At 49.8% G+C, this 15,892-nt stretch overlaps 5 protein-coding genes across 5 annotated transcripts; all 5 read right to left on the reverse strand.

The window, feature by feature from the left end:
• Positions 1–289: 289 nt before the first annotated feature.
• FMAN_04204 (uncharacterized protein) lies at positions 290–1,712 on the reverse strand (the record flags this gene model as incomplete). The annotated part of the gene is made up of 3 exons (XM_041829113.1): positions 290–1,089; positions 1,144–1,395; positions 1,451–1,712. The coding sequence occupies 3 exons, from the start codon at positions 1,710–1,712 to the stop codon at positions 290–292; spliced, it is 1,314 nt and encodes a 437-aa protein (XP_041679908.1).
• A 1,189-nt stretch (positions 1,713–2,901) lies between these two features.
• Positions 2,902–3,918, reverse strand: FMAN_04203 (uncharacterized protein; the record flags this gene model as incomplete). Its single annotated transcript, XM_041829114.1, has 1 exon — positions 2,902–3,918. The coding sequence occupies one exon, from the start codon at positions 3,916–3,918 to the stop codon at positions 2,902–2,904; it is 1,017 nt and encodes a 338-aa protein (XP_041679909.1).
• A 1,505-nt stretch (positions 3,919–5,423) lies between these two features.
• Positions 5,424–7,138, reverse strand: FMAN_04202 (putative centromere/microtubule binding protein cbf5; the record flags this gene model as incomplete). Its single annotated transcript, XM_041829115.1, has 4 exons — positions 5,424–5,968; positions 6,019–6,650; positions 6,731–6,887; positions 7,009–7,138. The coding sequence occupies 4 exons, from the start codon at positions 7,136–7,138 to the stop codon at positions 5,424–5,426; spliced, it is 1,464 nt and encodes a 487-aa protein (XP_041679910.1).
• A 538-nt stretch (positions 7,139–7,676) lies between these two features.
• FMAN_04201 (uncharacterized protein) lies at positions 7,677–9,233 on the reverse strand (the record flags this gene model as incomplete). Its single annotated transcript, XM_041829116.1, has 4 exons — positions 7,677–8,572; positions 8,623–8,783; positions 8,844–8,925; positions 8,984–9,233. The coding sequence occupies 4 exons, from the start codon at positions 9,231–9,233 to the stop codon at positions 7,677–7,679; spliced, it is 1,389 nt and encodes a 462-aa protein (XP_041679911.1).
• Positions 9,234–10,882: 1,649 nt separating this feature from the next.
• FMAN_04200 (uncharacterized protein) lies at positions 10,883–14,206 on the reverse strand (the record flags this gene model as incomplete). Its single annotated transcript, XM_041829117.1, has 4 exons — positions 10,883–13,502; positions 13,555–13,567; positions 13,621–13,947; positions 14,071–14,206. 4 exons carry the CDS (start codon positions 14,204–14,206, stop codon positions 10,883–10,885), a joined length of 3,096 nt encoding a protein of 1,031 aa, XP_041679912.1.
• Positions 14,207–15,892: the final 1,686 nt, after the last annotated feature.

Raw genomic sequence — 15,892 nt, forward strand, 5'->3', positions numbered from 1 at the left:
GAGTCTTGGCGGTTACTCCAGGTACCTGTGTTGATATGAGGTGATGGCATGATTTAGTGCTGGTTGGGAAAGGCATTGCATTATAAGGAGAAATGGTCAAGCAAATAAATACACACGTCTGCATTTCATTTCATTTCAAGTCACATCACGCATTCGCTGCCTTTTGACTGATCTCTTATTACAGCATCTCGCCACTAAAGCCATATCCATAATTAGGTACCGTGTCTGTTTACCCATGAAACTCCTCCGCTCAGAAATGATCAACGTAAATAAGCACCAGTACATGAGTTCACGGTCGTCTGGCCTTTTTGGGTGGTGGATCAAAGACGATCCGAATATTCCGTGTTTCGCTGGGAGCCTGTGAATCTCTGGACTGCTTTTTCCTCAGAAAGCCTTTGCCTGAACCATTACTTGGTTGTTGCACCCAGGGATTGTTGCTATCGTGGCATTCACGTGGGAATGTAGCTGAACGGGGCGTTGTGATAGAGAAACCGGGGCTAAACAGCGGGGATGTGATCCCCGGTGTACTACATTGTGGCCCAGCTGAGTTTGACAACAGGGGAGCGTTTGTACAGCTTGATACGCTCTCTGCTGGAGACGCATCCTCGCGATAGGGTGTGTGTAGAGGAGCTTTTGTCGGAGGCGGGTGCGGGATAGCGGTAGTGACAATGCCGAGTTTGTGGGTATCGTTCAGATTTCTCACTGCACTACGTGGGTTCCAAAGTGCAGTCTTTGACAGGTTTCGTTCTTCATCCATATAAGGGGGGAGGTCGTGGAAGCCGGGAGTCCTTGGTGTAACATGTGTCTGGCAACGGAACGAGAGAGAAGAGCGTCTGTTGCGTACAGAATGCTTTTTGCGTTTCCGATGTTGCATGAAGATACAGCCTGCAGAAATGAGAAGGAAAGCGGCGGCACCAACAGCGATGGCAGCAATTGAGGTGTTGGGAAGGTCATGGTTATCTCCTGGTGCAACAGAGGCAGAGGGATCTACAATCGAGATGCTCCCCTCGCTGAAAACAGTGTCATTGAGTCCTATAGGGGTTCCTGGTTTGGGACGCTGTTGGCATCCAGCATTGAGGGCAACAAGGACTAGACAAAGAGATGGTTAGATGAATCAAGCAGCTGGGTTAAGGAACGGCTCACAATTCGATATGATTGTCTGCGAGCTATCTGCCTTGACACATGCCTGGCATTTATCAACTGCGTCACCGAGCATGGCTTTGTCATCAGTGTCACAGTAATCATACTGTCCTCTATCGTTGGGTTCGGTGATGCCCTTCTTCAGAGCATTCCCAATGGGGCCACAAGCTTCAGATGTGACACAGGGGCCGGAACTGATGCCGGTTGCATTTGGGTAGCCAAAGATACAGTAGTCGAAAGAGTAACGCATATTGTCTAATGGCGCAAAAGTCAGATGATGTTGAACAGATGAGTCCTCAGCATGACTTACACAAGAACCAATCTTGGTCACTTTCGTCGCCCTGCTTGAAAGCACTGTCCTGCAAACAAGCCAGACATCTTTGGAACTTCTGGCCTGCTGTCTTCCTCTTGAAGTCATCGTCATCGCAGACGATCTCGTTGCCACGGGTTTCGTACGAATTGGGATCTGACTGGTCAAGGCAAAACTGGGAACAGGGAGAGTTGGGTGTGACTTGTAGAGCCGAGACCGGCATCCAGAACAAAAAGAAAGGGACAATGGAGAAGAGGAACATCATGGAGGTCCACTGTGGTGTTTAATGTTTCAAGAAGAAGGTCGCTGTTTCGATAAGCGACAAGAATACTATGATGGGTATCGAGGTCGATCTGAGGCCAGGCCAGCTGTGAAACAGCTCGATTTGAAAGAGAAGAAACGGTATTAAAGAAAATGAATACGGTGGGTTGGTATACCAGATACCCTTGTTACAACATGTTGGTATCCGTCGTCAAAGATAAGGGCATCGCAATACAACCAACACAAGTACGAATTAGAATGAGTGAGCGAGCGAGGAGCAGAAAGGAATGAGAAGTGGAAATCTAAGGCGAGAATTCTTGAGAACAGAGGGGAAGCAGAAGAAGCGAGCTGCAGCCCTTCTGCATATTAATTAACTTAGCTAGTATACTTAGATTCCCTACGGATAGTGTGAAGAGAAAACGAGAACGTGGGTGTCGTTCTCCATCACTCGATCGAGAGCTGCAGATGCAACGCCATGCACCACACTTCACCGCACTAAGATGCATACTCTGCCCTATATTGCACCTTGCAGGACTCAGCTGGAGTTGGCCAAGGATTGAACGCGACCGAAAAGGGGGTCTGATTGCCGCGCTATGGCTCCCAATCACCCAATTCTCGGCTGAGAAGTGCCGCCAACTTGTCTGTGCCGCATCGATCCATGCTTGTGATAGGAAACAACTATTCCCCAGGCGGTATCGAGGCGGTCCAAGCAGCGAACAAGGATTGAGGGTTAGGTAGTTGGGTGGTGAAAAATGGCTACGGGCGCTTAAGTTGTATGTATGAGACACAGAAAAGGTGGTGAACTGAGACCATCCAAACTGTGCCTGTTTACGGAAGATTTTCTGTGGCCTCATTGGTTCGTGCCTGGAAGTGCCAGAAGATGGCTTTCACAAGCAGCGAATCAGAGACAAGGGAAGCGGCAGTGTAGTTCAGGGCGGTTATTAGGTAGCTTTAGGGGCCCAAGCAGCCCCAGCGCTTAATCAAGGCTGGCTCTGGACTGTAACCGTCATCACCAAGTTCATTCATCATCATCACATCACACCTGCGAAAGTGCCTGGAAACGACTACAAAGAAAAGCGCATATGAAATGAATCAAAATGAAATCTAGTCTATAAGCTTAACCAAAAAAACGTCCCATAAACACCAAAACTGCCGAATATTTCCTTCTCGATGCCGGTTCTTTTCTCATTCTAGTCGTATTCAAGGCCATATCCAATGGCATACATGCATCTCTTGCCCTTCCCGCACCACGCATGAAACACCATGAACTGTCCATCTTCCGAACTTGTGCCTCCACCAGGGCCTTTCAAGCCTAGAGTTGGTGTCTTGAGAAATGGAGCTTTCCCCCGCCTGTAAGGGCCCTCGACTCGGTCACTTATGGCATACTTGAGATCATAGGCATCACCTGTGTAAATGTGGCTACTGAAGAAGAGCAGATACTTGCCCTGTTCTGTCCGTACCAGACTAGGAGCCTCAACCAGGGGCCCATCCTCGGAGACGATCCGGTCCAGGATGTCCACAGGTTTGCCGATTGGTGTGGAGCCGTCCTTTGTCGAGACCTCTTGGAGTCGGATGGGAGTTCCCGAGCCGTCGTTGAGAGCGTTGCCGTCGACTTTATAGACGACATATCGTTTCTTTGTGGACTCGTCAAAGAAACCCGCCGGGTCGATTGCGCCGCCTTCGTCACGTGGGCAGGCGAATGGTTCAGGATCCATTGTATATGGACCGGTGCTGTTGTGGGATCGTGCAACTCCAATGCAATGTCCACCTTCTGGAAGTTCTCCAGAAAAGTACATTATGTACGAGTCATCCTCCAGCTTCCGCACGTCAGGGGCCCAATAATTTCTGCCACTCGTCCATCCATCTCCAGGGAGGGCATCCTGCTGGAGATGAGTCCACTCGCCCATGAGATCATCTGCCACAGCGACCTGGATGTGGTAGCCACCACCGCTTGTTGCAAAAGACACCCAGTGGTCGTCTTGGTCTTGAACAAGACATGGGTCGGGGAAGTTGATATCTAGTCTTGGGGAGAAAGACCTTTCGCGACCTTTATGTCTTCGACTCAAGTGCTGCTTTGGTGGTGGCAATATGAATGGTCGAAGAACGGGAGACGATGTTTTTGTTGGTAGGGCTGATACAGTGTCGAAAAGAGAGATTGAGAGAACGAAGAAGATGATTAGCCCCCAGGGACTCGATGAAGCAGACATGACGGTCATATCTTCTGAACTCAACCCTTTCTGGGACGCTGGCGGTGCAGCATATAAATCGTTCAGCTGAGCCTCAATCTCGGTATCAGTCAATCTCTATGTCATGTATAGTCGATCACTGGGTCCGAGTAAAGCTGAAGGCTAAGTGATCAACACGCTCTGACGTTGAGTTGTGAATCCTTGACCCAGATGAGAACTTGGCAAGTATTTATATCCCAAGGGAAAACAGACTTTGCAGAAGAAGGTTTGAGTCGAATACGCCTGCAAAAGTGTAGATAGGCTTCTGATTCAATGACGGGTCTTGTTGGGGGTATTTTTCATGTATGAGCAACTCTAACTGATCTCCGGGACAAGAAACTTTAGATATCAGAACCTTAGACGAGCAAACGCACAACTAACCTCCGAGTTTTCCTCACTTTATACTTCTGCTCTTACAGCCACAGGCCAAGCCATGGGACCTACTTCCACCACTTACTACGTGACCCTCTTTGCTATCACGCCAATACACTCTCATGCAGGACAGAAACGGCCAACTAGACGCTCTCTTGACAACAGTCTAATCTTAAGCCCATCCCTGATCTTAATAGGAGCAGGCAAAGGAAGGGACCAAGAACTCAGCCAGTCCAAGTAAACGCCCAAGCCGGGATATCCCTCGCCATCATGCTGTGCCATGCGCTGGCTAACAGAGTTGCAGCGACTTGAATCCTATGCTTAGCGAACAGGTTGCTGCGGTGGAAGTCCACTCCCTCAACTATGAAACAGGGACAGCTGTTACTCGAGATGCGTTGCTGGAGCCTGATTCGTCCAATGTTTCCACCTAGGCCCAATGTTCTGTTTGGCCAAGACTGGTTCCTTTTTGATCTGCGACTAATACGACAACGGTTGGATTGTTACTCGACCGCACGTATCAGGGACTTTCCAATGTTCCTCCTGTGGAACCCTGACTCAACTAGACTACCTGTGTCTTATGCTCTCAGTTATCTCGTGCCCAGAAAAATGTGTCATCATACTTACAGTAGCCTCCTCGACAACACATGCATTGCCCAGACTTGATGGACGTTTCATGACGATGGGACCTCAGATCGGATTTCAACAATGCCGTAACACCAAGAGCCACCGTACTACGTGACCGCTACATTATGTGTCATGTGTCAGTGTACCCCAACCACGCATCAGTCCTTACACACAGCGGTCACAAGCATAAACTACGGCAGATAGACATGATTCAACCTCATGCATTCACAGGTCCTAGACAGAAGGTTCCCACAGAGACATGCAGTAGTTTTATCGTGCTTTGCATTGAGTGCCTTGCATCTACTCCTACCAGGATTTTCGAACCAAAAACGCCATGATAACCCCAAAAACATTTTCAAGCAGCCAAAAACGGCACGAGAACAAGAATATGGTACAGCGAGCAGACCTCTCCTTGCCAGCAGAACCTACATCTCGGGTATCAAGATCTGCCTTCAGGTTTCGGCCCATACCCAAACTTGGCCTGTATTCCATTAGTCGCTGTCGCTGTCCATAGCCTCGCCCTTGGCAGCCTTCTTAGCAGCCTTGGCCGCCTTTTTCTCTGCCTTTCTTCGTTTGCGCTCAGCCTTCTCTTCAGCAGTTTCGCCATCGTGCTTCTTGCGCTTCTTGTCCTTGCTGTCATCAGCAGCAGGTGAAGAGGGAGTGGCAGCCTCCTCCATGGGAGTATCCTCAGCCTCGGAGGCCTTAGCAGGAGCAGCGGCGGCGGCGGCGGCAGAAGCATCGCTGGTGCTGAAATCCTTGTATTCGGAGCTCCACTTGGCAGGAGTGGCATCGTTAGGGCGGCCGTACTTGTCGAGTTTGCCGTCAGCCTTGAGCTTCTTCTTCTCAAGAGCAACAGGGCCAAGACCCCAGCGGCGGGGGTAGAGGTCGCGCTCCATGATGCAGCGCTTGACCTTGGCAACGACACCGTGATCGCAGGTGGACATCTCGACAGTGGACATCTGAGCGATACCTAGAGCAATGGCTTCACCCTTGGTGGTCATAAGAACGACCTCCTCGTGATGCTCAATGGCAGACTCTGTCAATGAATTAGCAAGTTGCGACACGAATTATCGCTTGAGGACTTACCGTATCGAAGAAGACCGGGAAGCATGAGCTTGGCACCATAGCAGACAGCGTTAACAGCACTGTCCTTGACAACAAGTCGCTTGTAAGAAGTCAGGAGAGTCTCAAGAGGAGAGATAACCTTGCGAAGGTAAGACTCGTCGCGGGTGTTATCCATTTGCCACTGGGCGTCGAGAACATCGTGGAGAGTGACCAGGCCCTTGGACTCATCCATGGCACCACTGCGGACACGTCGAAGCTCCTGCATGTGGCCACCGACACCGAGAAGGAGACCCAAGTGGACACAGAGGGTTCGGATATAAGTACCGGCCTCGCAGCTGACCCAGAAGACACCGAGGTGTCGGTCGTTGTCGAACTCGATAAGCTTGCTCTCGTGAATGGTTCGAATACGGAGCTGACGCTTGACGGCAGAGATCAAAGGGGGTCGCTGGAAGAGCGCACCGGTAAGAGTCTCGAGAGCGCGGGCGAACTGGGCCTGGCCACCGGGCAGCTTGTCGTGAAGGCGGATGACAGCCACATACTCCTTTCCGGCACCCTGCTGGGACTTGACAAGACGAGTGGCACGGTCAATGCAAACGATCAAGCAACCAGTGACCTTGGGATCGAGGGTACCACTGTGTCCAGTCTTTTCGCATCTATAGGCAATATCGTTAGCAGATAGCTCGACTTGGACGCGCACTTTGACGCGATACTCTTGGTTGGAAAATTTTCGTACCGTAGAATGCGCTTGACCCAAGCGACGACCTCGTGCGAAGAAGGGTTAGAGGGCTTATCGAGGTTGATGACACCAGAGCTAATGTATTGCTTAAGATCGCGCTTCAGGGGAGAGCAGCCATTGGGGATGGGAGTGAAGTGGCCTGTTCGGACAAGAACTGCAAGTTTTGAAGATTATCAGTTAGTCTTCTGAATCTCAAGAGATCAATTGAGGCTCAGCAGGCCACAGGAAAATATCAAAAACGCGCTTTAATCATCGAATTGTATCAGGAAACTCACGCTTGTCGTAGTTCTTGAGTAGCAGAGGCCACTGGCTGGTGTCGAGAGAAGGAGTGGTCGCCTGGGGCTTGATGGTGTACTCCTCCTCCTCTGTTGTCGTCTTCTTGACGACCGCGACCTCCTTGGACATTTTGAACGGATTGTAGTTTCCCTTTTGGAAATTGTGTGATATACCGGGTGAAGCGCGGCAGGTGCTTCTTTGCGACAGGAGGGAAGAAACGGAAGGTGCGAGTCGTTGGTTTCCTCAGTGTCTTGCCCGGTGTTGTTGGAAGCTTCCAAATTTTTTTTCTCTGGTCGGATTTCATTGTGGGGACCGAAAGAAGCTGCGACCAGCGTGTGGCGGTGATTTCACACTAATCCCGATGTGGCTACATCGTCTCTCTACTTACGCTTTAGAGCCACAGTCGACGCCACACCAGCTTTTCACGACCCTCATCACGGAGGAACTACCATGTTAACTAGTAGTAAGTACTATCAACCTTACCATTTTATACAATGGGCAACGACAAGAGTATACTTCTCAATATCTAGAGACTACGATCATGATTGGATAGCTGTTGGTATCAAAAAGTCTGGCAAAATGAAATTGGTATCCCTGCTATCAAACTCCAAGCGTCCAATGGCAAAGAACGCAGTTAATGTGAGTGAATTAATTCTTTCTTCAAGTATTATGGCCTCCTCCCCCTGAAATCGTCATCATAAGTGTCTTGATATCCATGCCCTTGACCTTGGTATATCTGGCCCTGGTGCACATCTCCATGAGCGAAGTAATCGGGTTGTGAATATAATCCCTCGAGGTGCTCGGGTTGGTAAATTCCAATGGCACCATGAGACCGGACATCCACAGGATACATCTCGTATGACTCGTCTTTATCTTTACCCTTTGATTGGGGAGTGTTGAGCGACGAATCATCGCCACCAAGAGCTACACCAATTTGTGATCCTGAGGGACTCGGGTCAGGTTTGTACATAGAAGGGAACATCTCAGGATACGGATGGGGATTGGATGCATGGTTAGGCATCGGCGGATATGCTTGTTGGTTTGGGTTCATCACCGGCCATTGGGCTAGCTGCAGCTCCGTGGCACTGACAGGACTGCCGAACTGGGAGCCGTAAGGGGAGACATATCTTGGGAATGTCTTTTCGGATCGAGCGCTGACGGGAGATTCGTCCCAACTTCTGAATGGCTTTTGGCTTAAGGGTGTCTCTCGCATATCGTTGTCGTTAGAGATGTGCAATGGTGTAGGCCAACCCTTCTTAGGCCAACTACCCTTGGTACGGGGTCGGGTTTCGAGCTGTCGCAAAAAGGCCCGTCTTCGTCTCTTACCGCGCCAGATGATACAAAATCCAAGGACAAACAATAGAAATACCACACCTCCGGCAGTGATTCCGACCTTAGCACCGAGACTGATAGGGCCTTGGTCAAGCCAATCCGGATTCACAGAAGCTACAGGTGTGGGCTCAGTGATGTTGACAATGTCCTGAGAGAAGAGGCCGCCATCAACAGATACTGTAACTCCAGGTTGTGGTTTTTGCTCGCATCCAGCTTGAAGTAGAGTAAAAACTATTATTCATCAGCGTTTGACCAACCACAGACTTATGGCAGATGCTCACAGTTAGCTAAGTAATGGTTGTCGCCCGCCCTTAGGCAATCTGTACATCCATCGAAGTCAGGTGTGTCTTGAACAGGCCAGGTATCGCAATAATCGTAGCTTTGAATGTCTGAAGATAGATTCTTGTACTCAACGGCTTGGCGGAACGGTCCACAAGCTTTTCTGTTCATATTGTGAGCTTCAAATCGATAGAAGGCGATCATAAAGGACGGGCTAGCATACGAGGTTAAGCAAGGAGTATTGATAACTTTATTGTTACCAGGAACACCAAACAAACAATATGAGACCGCATAGCGTACATTGTCTGAAAACGATCAAGTCGTGTTAGCCACTGGGGGAAATATGTACACAGATAAGCTTACATAACAACCATTGCTGGTCCGTTTCGTTGTTTTTTGTGTGATAATCACTTCCAAGCTCACATGCCACGCATTGCTGATAAACAATTCCCGCGCCACTCTTGTAGTCGTCTTCCTGGCAAACGATATCGTCGGTGGTAGTGGCATCGAGGACATTGCCACACAGAGTCCCGCATGGTGAGTTCTCCGCTACCAAGATGGCGGCGACAGAGCTGAGTGTGCCCCAGGCTGATACCAAAGTTGAAGTTTTCATCGTAGGAGAATAAGGCTGTAGAACTTGGCCAGCTCGTGGGCTGCAGATTTGAGATTGACTCGACCAAAGCGGGGGTGCTGGTCACAAATGAAGAATCTCTTGTGTTACATGAATGGGGTCCGACACAGGTGAATCAATTCTGCAATTTTTGAAACGCCAGGATATTGGGGGCGAAAGAGCGAGAGATGATCGTGGTGCTCTTATAACAAAGATGAGACAGAACTGAACCGCTCATCTGATGTGACAAACGGCTGTGCCTGGAACCAACGTGTGAAAACGGTGGGAGATCCTGCAGCGGCACATACACGGCGGCTGGGAAATATCAGAACATTCGATAACCCAGCTATGGTTAGTAGTGTGACAATCTGAATGATGAGAGTGATGAGTTGCAACAGTGCGGTGACAGCAGAGTGCAGCCGCCAGTTCTTAATGCCCCAGCATCTCTTGTCGCACGCGATAGTGATTGGCACAAGGAATGCCTGGGGGCGGAAAACACCATTGGAAGATCCGCGGTACAGCGGCACTCTATATCACAGTATATTGAGAGCAAGAATCGATTGGGATTGGCCACGGGTGAAGGAACGCTGTGGACATTGTAACCTTTGGCGTTGATGAGAGGGAGATAAATGAGGGGCCCAGCCACTAAGAATCGATATCACCAACACCACCCTGCCTAACCGGGGGCTTATGCAGAGACCCTGAACTTTCACGCTAGCGTCAGCGGCAAGAGAACCAATCACCGGCCAGTATACCCTTGTCCGGACGGGCTACCGAGTGGAGCGGAGGTCTCCCGGGGCTAGGCCTATCAACAGTTACTGGTGTACATACGTCCTCAGCCATACGGCATTCAATAGCTCCAATTGTTGCTGACATGCTCATGGTATCCGTGGGCTTTTCTCTTCTAGTAATTGTGCAAGCACCTCTATCCCAACCCGAGAGATCCAATGAAGGGAACCTCGCGTACATAGACGTACATACCAGATCATAGGATTCTAAGTGACAATTCTGATCACTGAGTCAGGGCAATAAAACCTGACGCTAGGGAGAATCACTTGTAGGTTTACCATATAGGAATTCCGCAATATGTTCTTCAGCTTTTCCATCTTGTCAGTGGCCTGGATTCCGCCTCTATGGATATGCAACCCGGTGCGGTTCATTCACAATCTCACAAATTTCTTATTATAAGCAGGCTTTTGAGCATTATAAATTCTTATATTTAGTGTAAGTTATGTCTCTTCGATTGAAAACAAGGGACATTATCTACATGACACTCAGACGCGAACTCATACCGTGGCATCATCGTCCATACACCAACGCTACATATCTCATAAAGAAACCGAATGTGATTGAATGAGGTTATACGTAACAGCAATAGCCAAGCCAACAACAGGCTCAACCTTAGCTTTCGGGGGACAAAGGTCGTCATATCCCACAACCCATTAACCACGGCATGATAGGTTCCTAGCAATACCACAAAGGTATCAAGCTTCCAGCTACTCGTGAAGGCAGTACCAAACTCCAAATTTCTCATTGACTATCACATGAATTCCCCTGCAAAATACCAAGAATAAAACAGATGTGCTAGTTGGTGGCATAGCAGCCTGTGTAATAATGACGTTCTCGCCAATGCAACTGATACAAGCATCGCTCTATGCGACAGAGTTGGCGGTAATATCCACCAATCCCAGAGCGTCCGTTTCGGCGCAACGGGTCGTTGGTGTTTTCTCGGGGCCATCCAAGCTGTTACTGAGAAGTGGCTCAACTTCTAATCCATTCGTCATGAGAACCATCGCTTTGGGCGTAGAAGGATTGAAAGAGGGCGTAGCAGGCGAGCGCCCAGGGGTAGAAATAGTCTGAAGAGTTTCCGCAAATGACCCACAGTCACTGGCCTCGGCTGCTTCGTTCTGCGGGGGGGCACTTTGAGCCATGTTGTCTAAAGGATTTTCTAGTTGAAGCTGGCTCGCATCGCCTGAAGATGCTCGTCGAGGTGCTGCTGGCTCTGGTTCCAGATACTGTGGGGTACCAGCACTGGAAGCTGGTCTCTGTGCAGGAGGCGACTTTGGAGGCGAATGAGGCGGTGGTAAAGGATTGCCACCATTCACGGTTCCATCAGCAGTCGACCTTCGACCATGAACAGGGCAGTTGGGACAAAGAATTGCTTCGACACGTTCAAACTCAACAGGGACAGCATCACTAGATCGACGCCGCCCGGTCTGGATAGACGAAGTCCTATCAGTCTGTCGACTACTAGATGCATGTCTGTGGATTCGACGGTGCAGTCTGTCATTTCGCGTGGAATCTGCTGATGATGCTCGTTCAGTGGTTGGAAATATAGCATTAGTGGTTCCATTGGTGGGTGAAACTTTCGGTCCAGGTGTCCGTCCTCGACTAGCTGCACGTGAAGCAGGGCGAACCTTGTTGATCTTCGACTCGGGTGTACCAGCCCGATCGTTGTCAGCAGCACGAGCCCTGTTCATAGCGAATGAGTTGCTACGCTGGCGATGTGCTGCTGAGGACAAGGACTGGCAGTGGTTCCTGTGCTCGTCCTCGAGGATGCTGGGACTGGCAGCAATGCGAATCATGTGTTTTTCACGTTGAGGGTCGGGTGTGTCAGTCATTCTGGGACGACTGCCAGTTCTGGAGGGGGGAGACTGAACGCGATCACCAACAGGAGTACCTGCTGCAGAGCCTGCCCGCGTTCTACTCGCTGATTCAGCTCGGAACGATATGCCCTCCAGGTGTAATGAAATAGCTGCGTTGGTTCCCCTATCACCTAGAGATGATCCAGACCTTTCATGCATTCTCGAGCGGCTAGCATTGCGAGACTTCGGAGACGATGGTCGTGCCAAAGACCTGTGTTCTGTTTCCGTCGGTTGTGCTACTCCCTTAGAGTTGACGGACGCCGAGCGTGCTGATTTACTGGTTCTGGTTGTCCGATTTGATGATGAATTAGATTGAGGGGACTGCGACTGGAGATGGCGAGGGTCTATGGGGGTCGCATTCTCCTTTGCTCGATCTCTGACAGTACTGCGGTTAGGGGTGTGCGCATTCCCAGTGATAGCTGGCCAAGGGAATGGTTCAGGCCTCCTCCCAATAGGTGTCCCAGGCGTCCACCCCCCGACCCCTAAGGGAGTTCGCATGAGATTATCATTATGGGACCAATAAAACTGCTCCGGTGAGACAGGGGAAATATCCTCAAACGGGGTGTCTGGGCTGAATGGTCCGGCGCTGTGGATCGTGACGTCGCCTCCATATATCAATTTCTCGGAAGAGAAGAAGTTTTCTGGGTAGCCACTCAAGGGGGCGCCACTGTCTGGGTAGGGAGTGCTTTCTTCAGGAGGTCGAGGATTTGTGCGGATGGTTCTCGTAGAGGCCTCAGACTGTTCAGACTTCATGGAACGAATTGATCTCTCTGATCTTAGCGATGCAGCGCTGATGGGGTGATCTGGAGGGTACTGGTGTGGGAGAATCGGAGGTGATTCGGGAATAATCAGTCGAGGCCTGATTGCCATAGGAGTTGGGCTAGGGGCTGACGGCGTTGGAATGTTGAGACTATCTGTTCCTGGGGACCTCGCTGAGTTGCTTTTGACCAGATCGGGCTCTCTTGGAATAGTGATTGCTGGTGGGTATCGCTTTTTCGATGAGGCCCTTGGACGATCGTGAACAAAATCATCTGGAAATTGCGGGGGTGGTGGAAGGGACGCGGTAAGGGTTTGAGATGATTCCTTCCCATTAGATGACCCGTTGTTGGAATTGCTTTGCTGGTCCTCGGTGGGCTTGTTCGACTTGTGAGCTGGCCCGTTTTTCATGTTTTCCTCCAGTCCACCTGATTGCTCGAGGTGACCAGGTGCCTCCATACCGGAACCCCTGGCATCTGGCCGATACACAAGTTTTGCGTATGGCGAGTTGTTAGTGTCGACAACCAAGAGTTCCTTTTCTCCGCGCCCCAAGAGGCCGTAAACCTTGACCTCCCCATCATGTATACCGATCACTGCGCTTGTCCCGGCGTAGAGAACTTCTTCTTCGTTGCCACAACGATTACAGAAAATGACTATAATCTCTTCTTGAGACTCAGCACGAATGAGGGGTTCCAATCGAGTAACCCAGTAAGTCAGTGTTTCCATGTCCGGTTCGTTTGGCATGCGTGTAAAACGTCGAGGGTCGTCTCGAGTCATCCAAGCCATAGAAACAATCACCAGATTTGACTCGACTTCAAGAATATGATGTGCGAACTCAAAAGCGTGCCACGGTGCTTCATACTTGTATGGGCTATCACAAGAGTCAGTAATTCGTCTACGACATTGAGTCTTTTGCCACGTACTTGAGGTCCATGCCTTTGAAGAAAGATGTTAGTGAAGGCTATGTCGAGAGATTGAGGTGTACTTACAGATGCCTATTGAGGTGTTACCCAGTCCAGGAATAAAGCCGTCATAAAATCCCCGGCCTCCTTCCAAGGCCCATGTCTCATCGGTGTGGTAAAGAAAGTTTTTTCGGTAGTTGGCTATTGTTTCACCATCACCGTTGACAACAATGGTCGAGTTGTAGTATTCTGGACCCGTTGGCCACTTCGGTGAGACATCGACTTTCTCGGGGTAGCCAACAGTGACGGTGCAGTTATACTTGAGAGCGATTGTCCTTGCCCAGAGAGATGTTATGCCGGAACCTGAAGGTTCGAGAAAGGGAGTGATATCTTGCAGCGACTTGAAGTTATACCCTTCTCAAAGTATTAGCGTCTAGTATTTCAATACGCTTCTCAATAGAGGGGCAAGAGAAGAAGGAGTTGGCTAAGAACAGCTGGAAGTCCTTGATCAACGTCTTCATCCTTGAGGGAAATTACCAGAGAAAGCCAGCTCGGGCAGAACCAAGACATCCAGATCTTCAGGATTTGCCCTTGACAAAACGGCATCCGCACGATTCAAGTTGTTGTCGACGTCTCCCACCTGGGGCGCAAATTGCAAGCAACCGATTCTCATATCTGCGACAATTGATCGAACCCCGCAGCTGCAACACGCCTCGGCCTGACGACGCTTGTGGTGATCGAAAGGGAGACTTCAACGAGCTCAACTTCCTCTGCAACAGTAAACAAAGTATAAAAACAATAAGGCTCAAACACGCGGTTCAAATCAATAACAAAACATCAGAGGCGATCGGGTCGGAGAAGGTGAATGGGAAAAGAGAAGATGCGAAAACGATCTCACGACACTAAAAGCGGAGGACACCCAGTTAAGCATAGACCGCGGGGGCCAAAGCGATATATGAGACTGATGCTCGGAGGCTGGTATGCCCCTGTATTCGTTATTGGTAGAACTAATATTAAGTACGTAGTGTTGGGCTGTTGGTTGACAACTTGTGGTCATCAGCTTGAAGTGATGCGATGATGGATAAACGGCAGGAAAATGGGAAGCAAGGGTATAACTGGCTGCTAAAGCTGGAAGGGAAAGGTCGGGTGCGTCTATGTTGACTCGCTTCCAATCAGAACCATTCATTAGACGCCTTGGATTGACCACGACATGGATTAAGAACCCTCCAGGCTCCTCTTCCGGTATCCCTGTTCGTGACGATCCTAGCTTCAACGTTTTCTTCCACTAGAACTGGCCACTGAGAGCAACTGTGACAGCCCCTAAGACTCCATCATGGGCCTTGTCCAGGGAGGTTTCCCGCACACCGCAAACAGGGCTTCTTCGAGCCCACCCAAGCGCCTTACGAATAAATCAGGCGAGAGTTGTAGCCGAATAGACGCTTGTGGCTACGACACGAACAATATCCTCCACGGATGTCAGGTTCAAGTGCAAGCCGATGCCATTTTTCCTCTCGTCCTCACGCGAGCCCAAGTCTTAGTTGCTGCTCCCACGCCTCCAAAGTGCATACATTTTGACAGCCCGCTTTCTCCCCTGTATTCCCCACACTCATCTCAACCATGACGTTTTAGTTGGCCACCTTCAATATCGAGATGCTCACAAAGTTCGGAGTAGAAACTTTGGCATATGACTTATTGGTACATCTTTTAACAGCGGTCAGCGAGCTTCAGTGCCGAGTCATTGTTTCGAAATCTCGTACATTCTGAGCTACAGTTCAAAAACCACTTCAATATTGTGAAATCAAACCACGTTATAGACACCACAAGATAACGTCCAGTACACATGTGGTTTGGCATACTGCGTGCATCGAATAGTTGGAAATGAAAAATCTTAAATAACGAGACGTAAACTCTGTGCCTTGTAAAGACAGGGGATTTATACTTTCTGTTTCGTTTCGAGCTGGCGATACCAGGCACATCCAGATCTTCTCAAGGTTCCTTGCTCCAGATATGGCATCGTGTCCAGTTTCTTCATTTTCGCGACAACACGCCAACCATGTGTTAACAGGTGTCTCGGAGCTCATTGGTTTCCGGTATTTCGGTTCAAGGCGCGAAATGCCAGCGTTTTATTCGCAGGCTGCGGACTTACGGGGTCGATTTGCCCAATAAGGGAAGATATGGCATTGATGCTGCTGGGTCCTCATGCAACTCCCAGGTAGGATTTTCAGCTTGACAAGTGAAAGTACTGAGTGTTGGTTGTCCCCAAAGTCCCTACTGGTCTCCAAGCCAGAGAACATGCACAAGACCTAGCCCATGTGATCAGGCCAGAACGGTGAGGCACGAATGGAGGCTGGGATGTGCC

Source organism: Fusarium mangiferae (genome assembly GCF_900044065.1).
Source record: "Fusarium mangiferae strain MRC7560 genome assembly, contig: FMAN_scaffold003, whole genome shotgun sequence".
In the NCBI taxonomy this organism is placed as follows: Eukaryota; Fungi; Ascomycota; class Sordariomycetes; order Hypocreales; family Nectriaceae; genus Fusarium; species Fusarium mangiferae.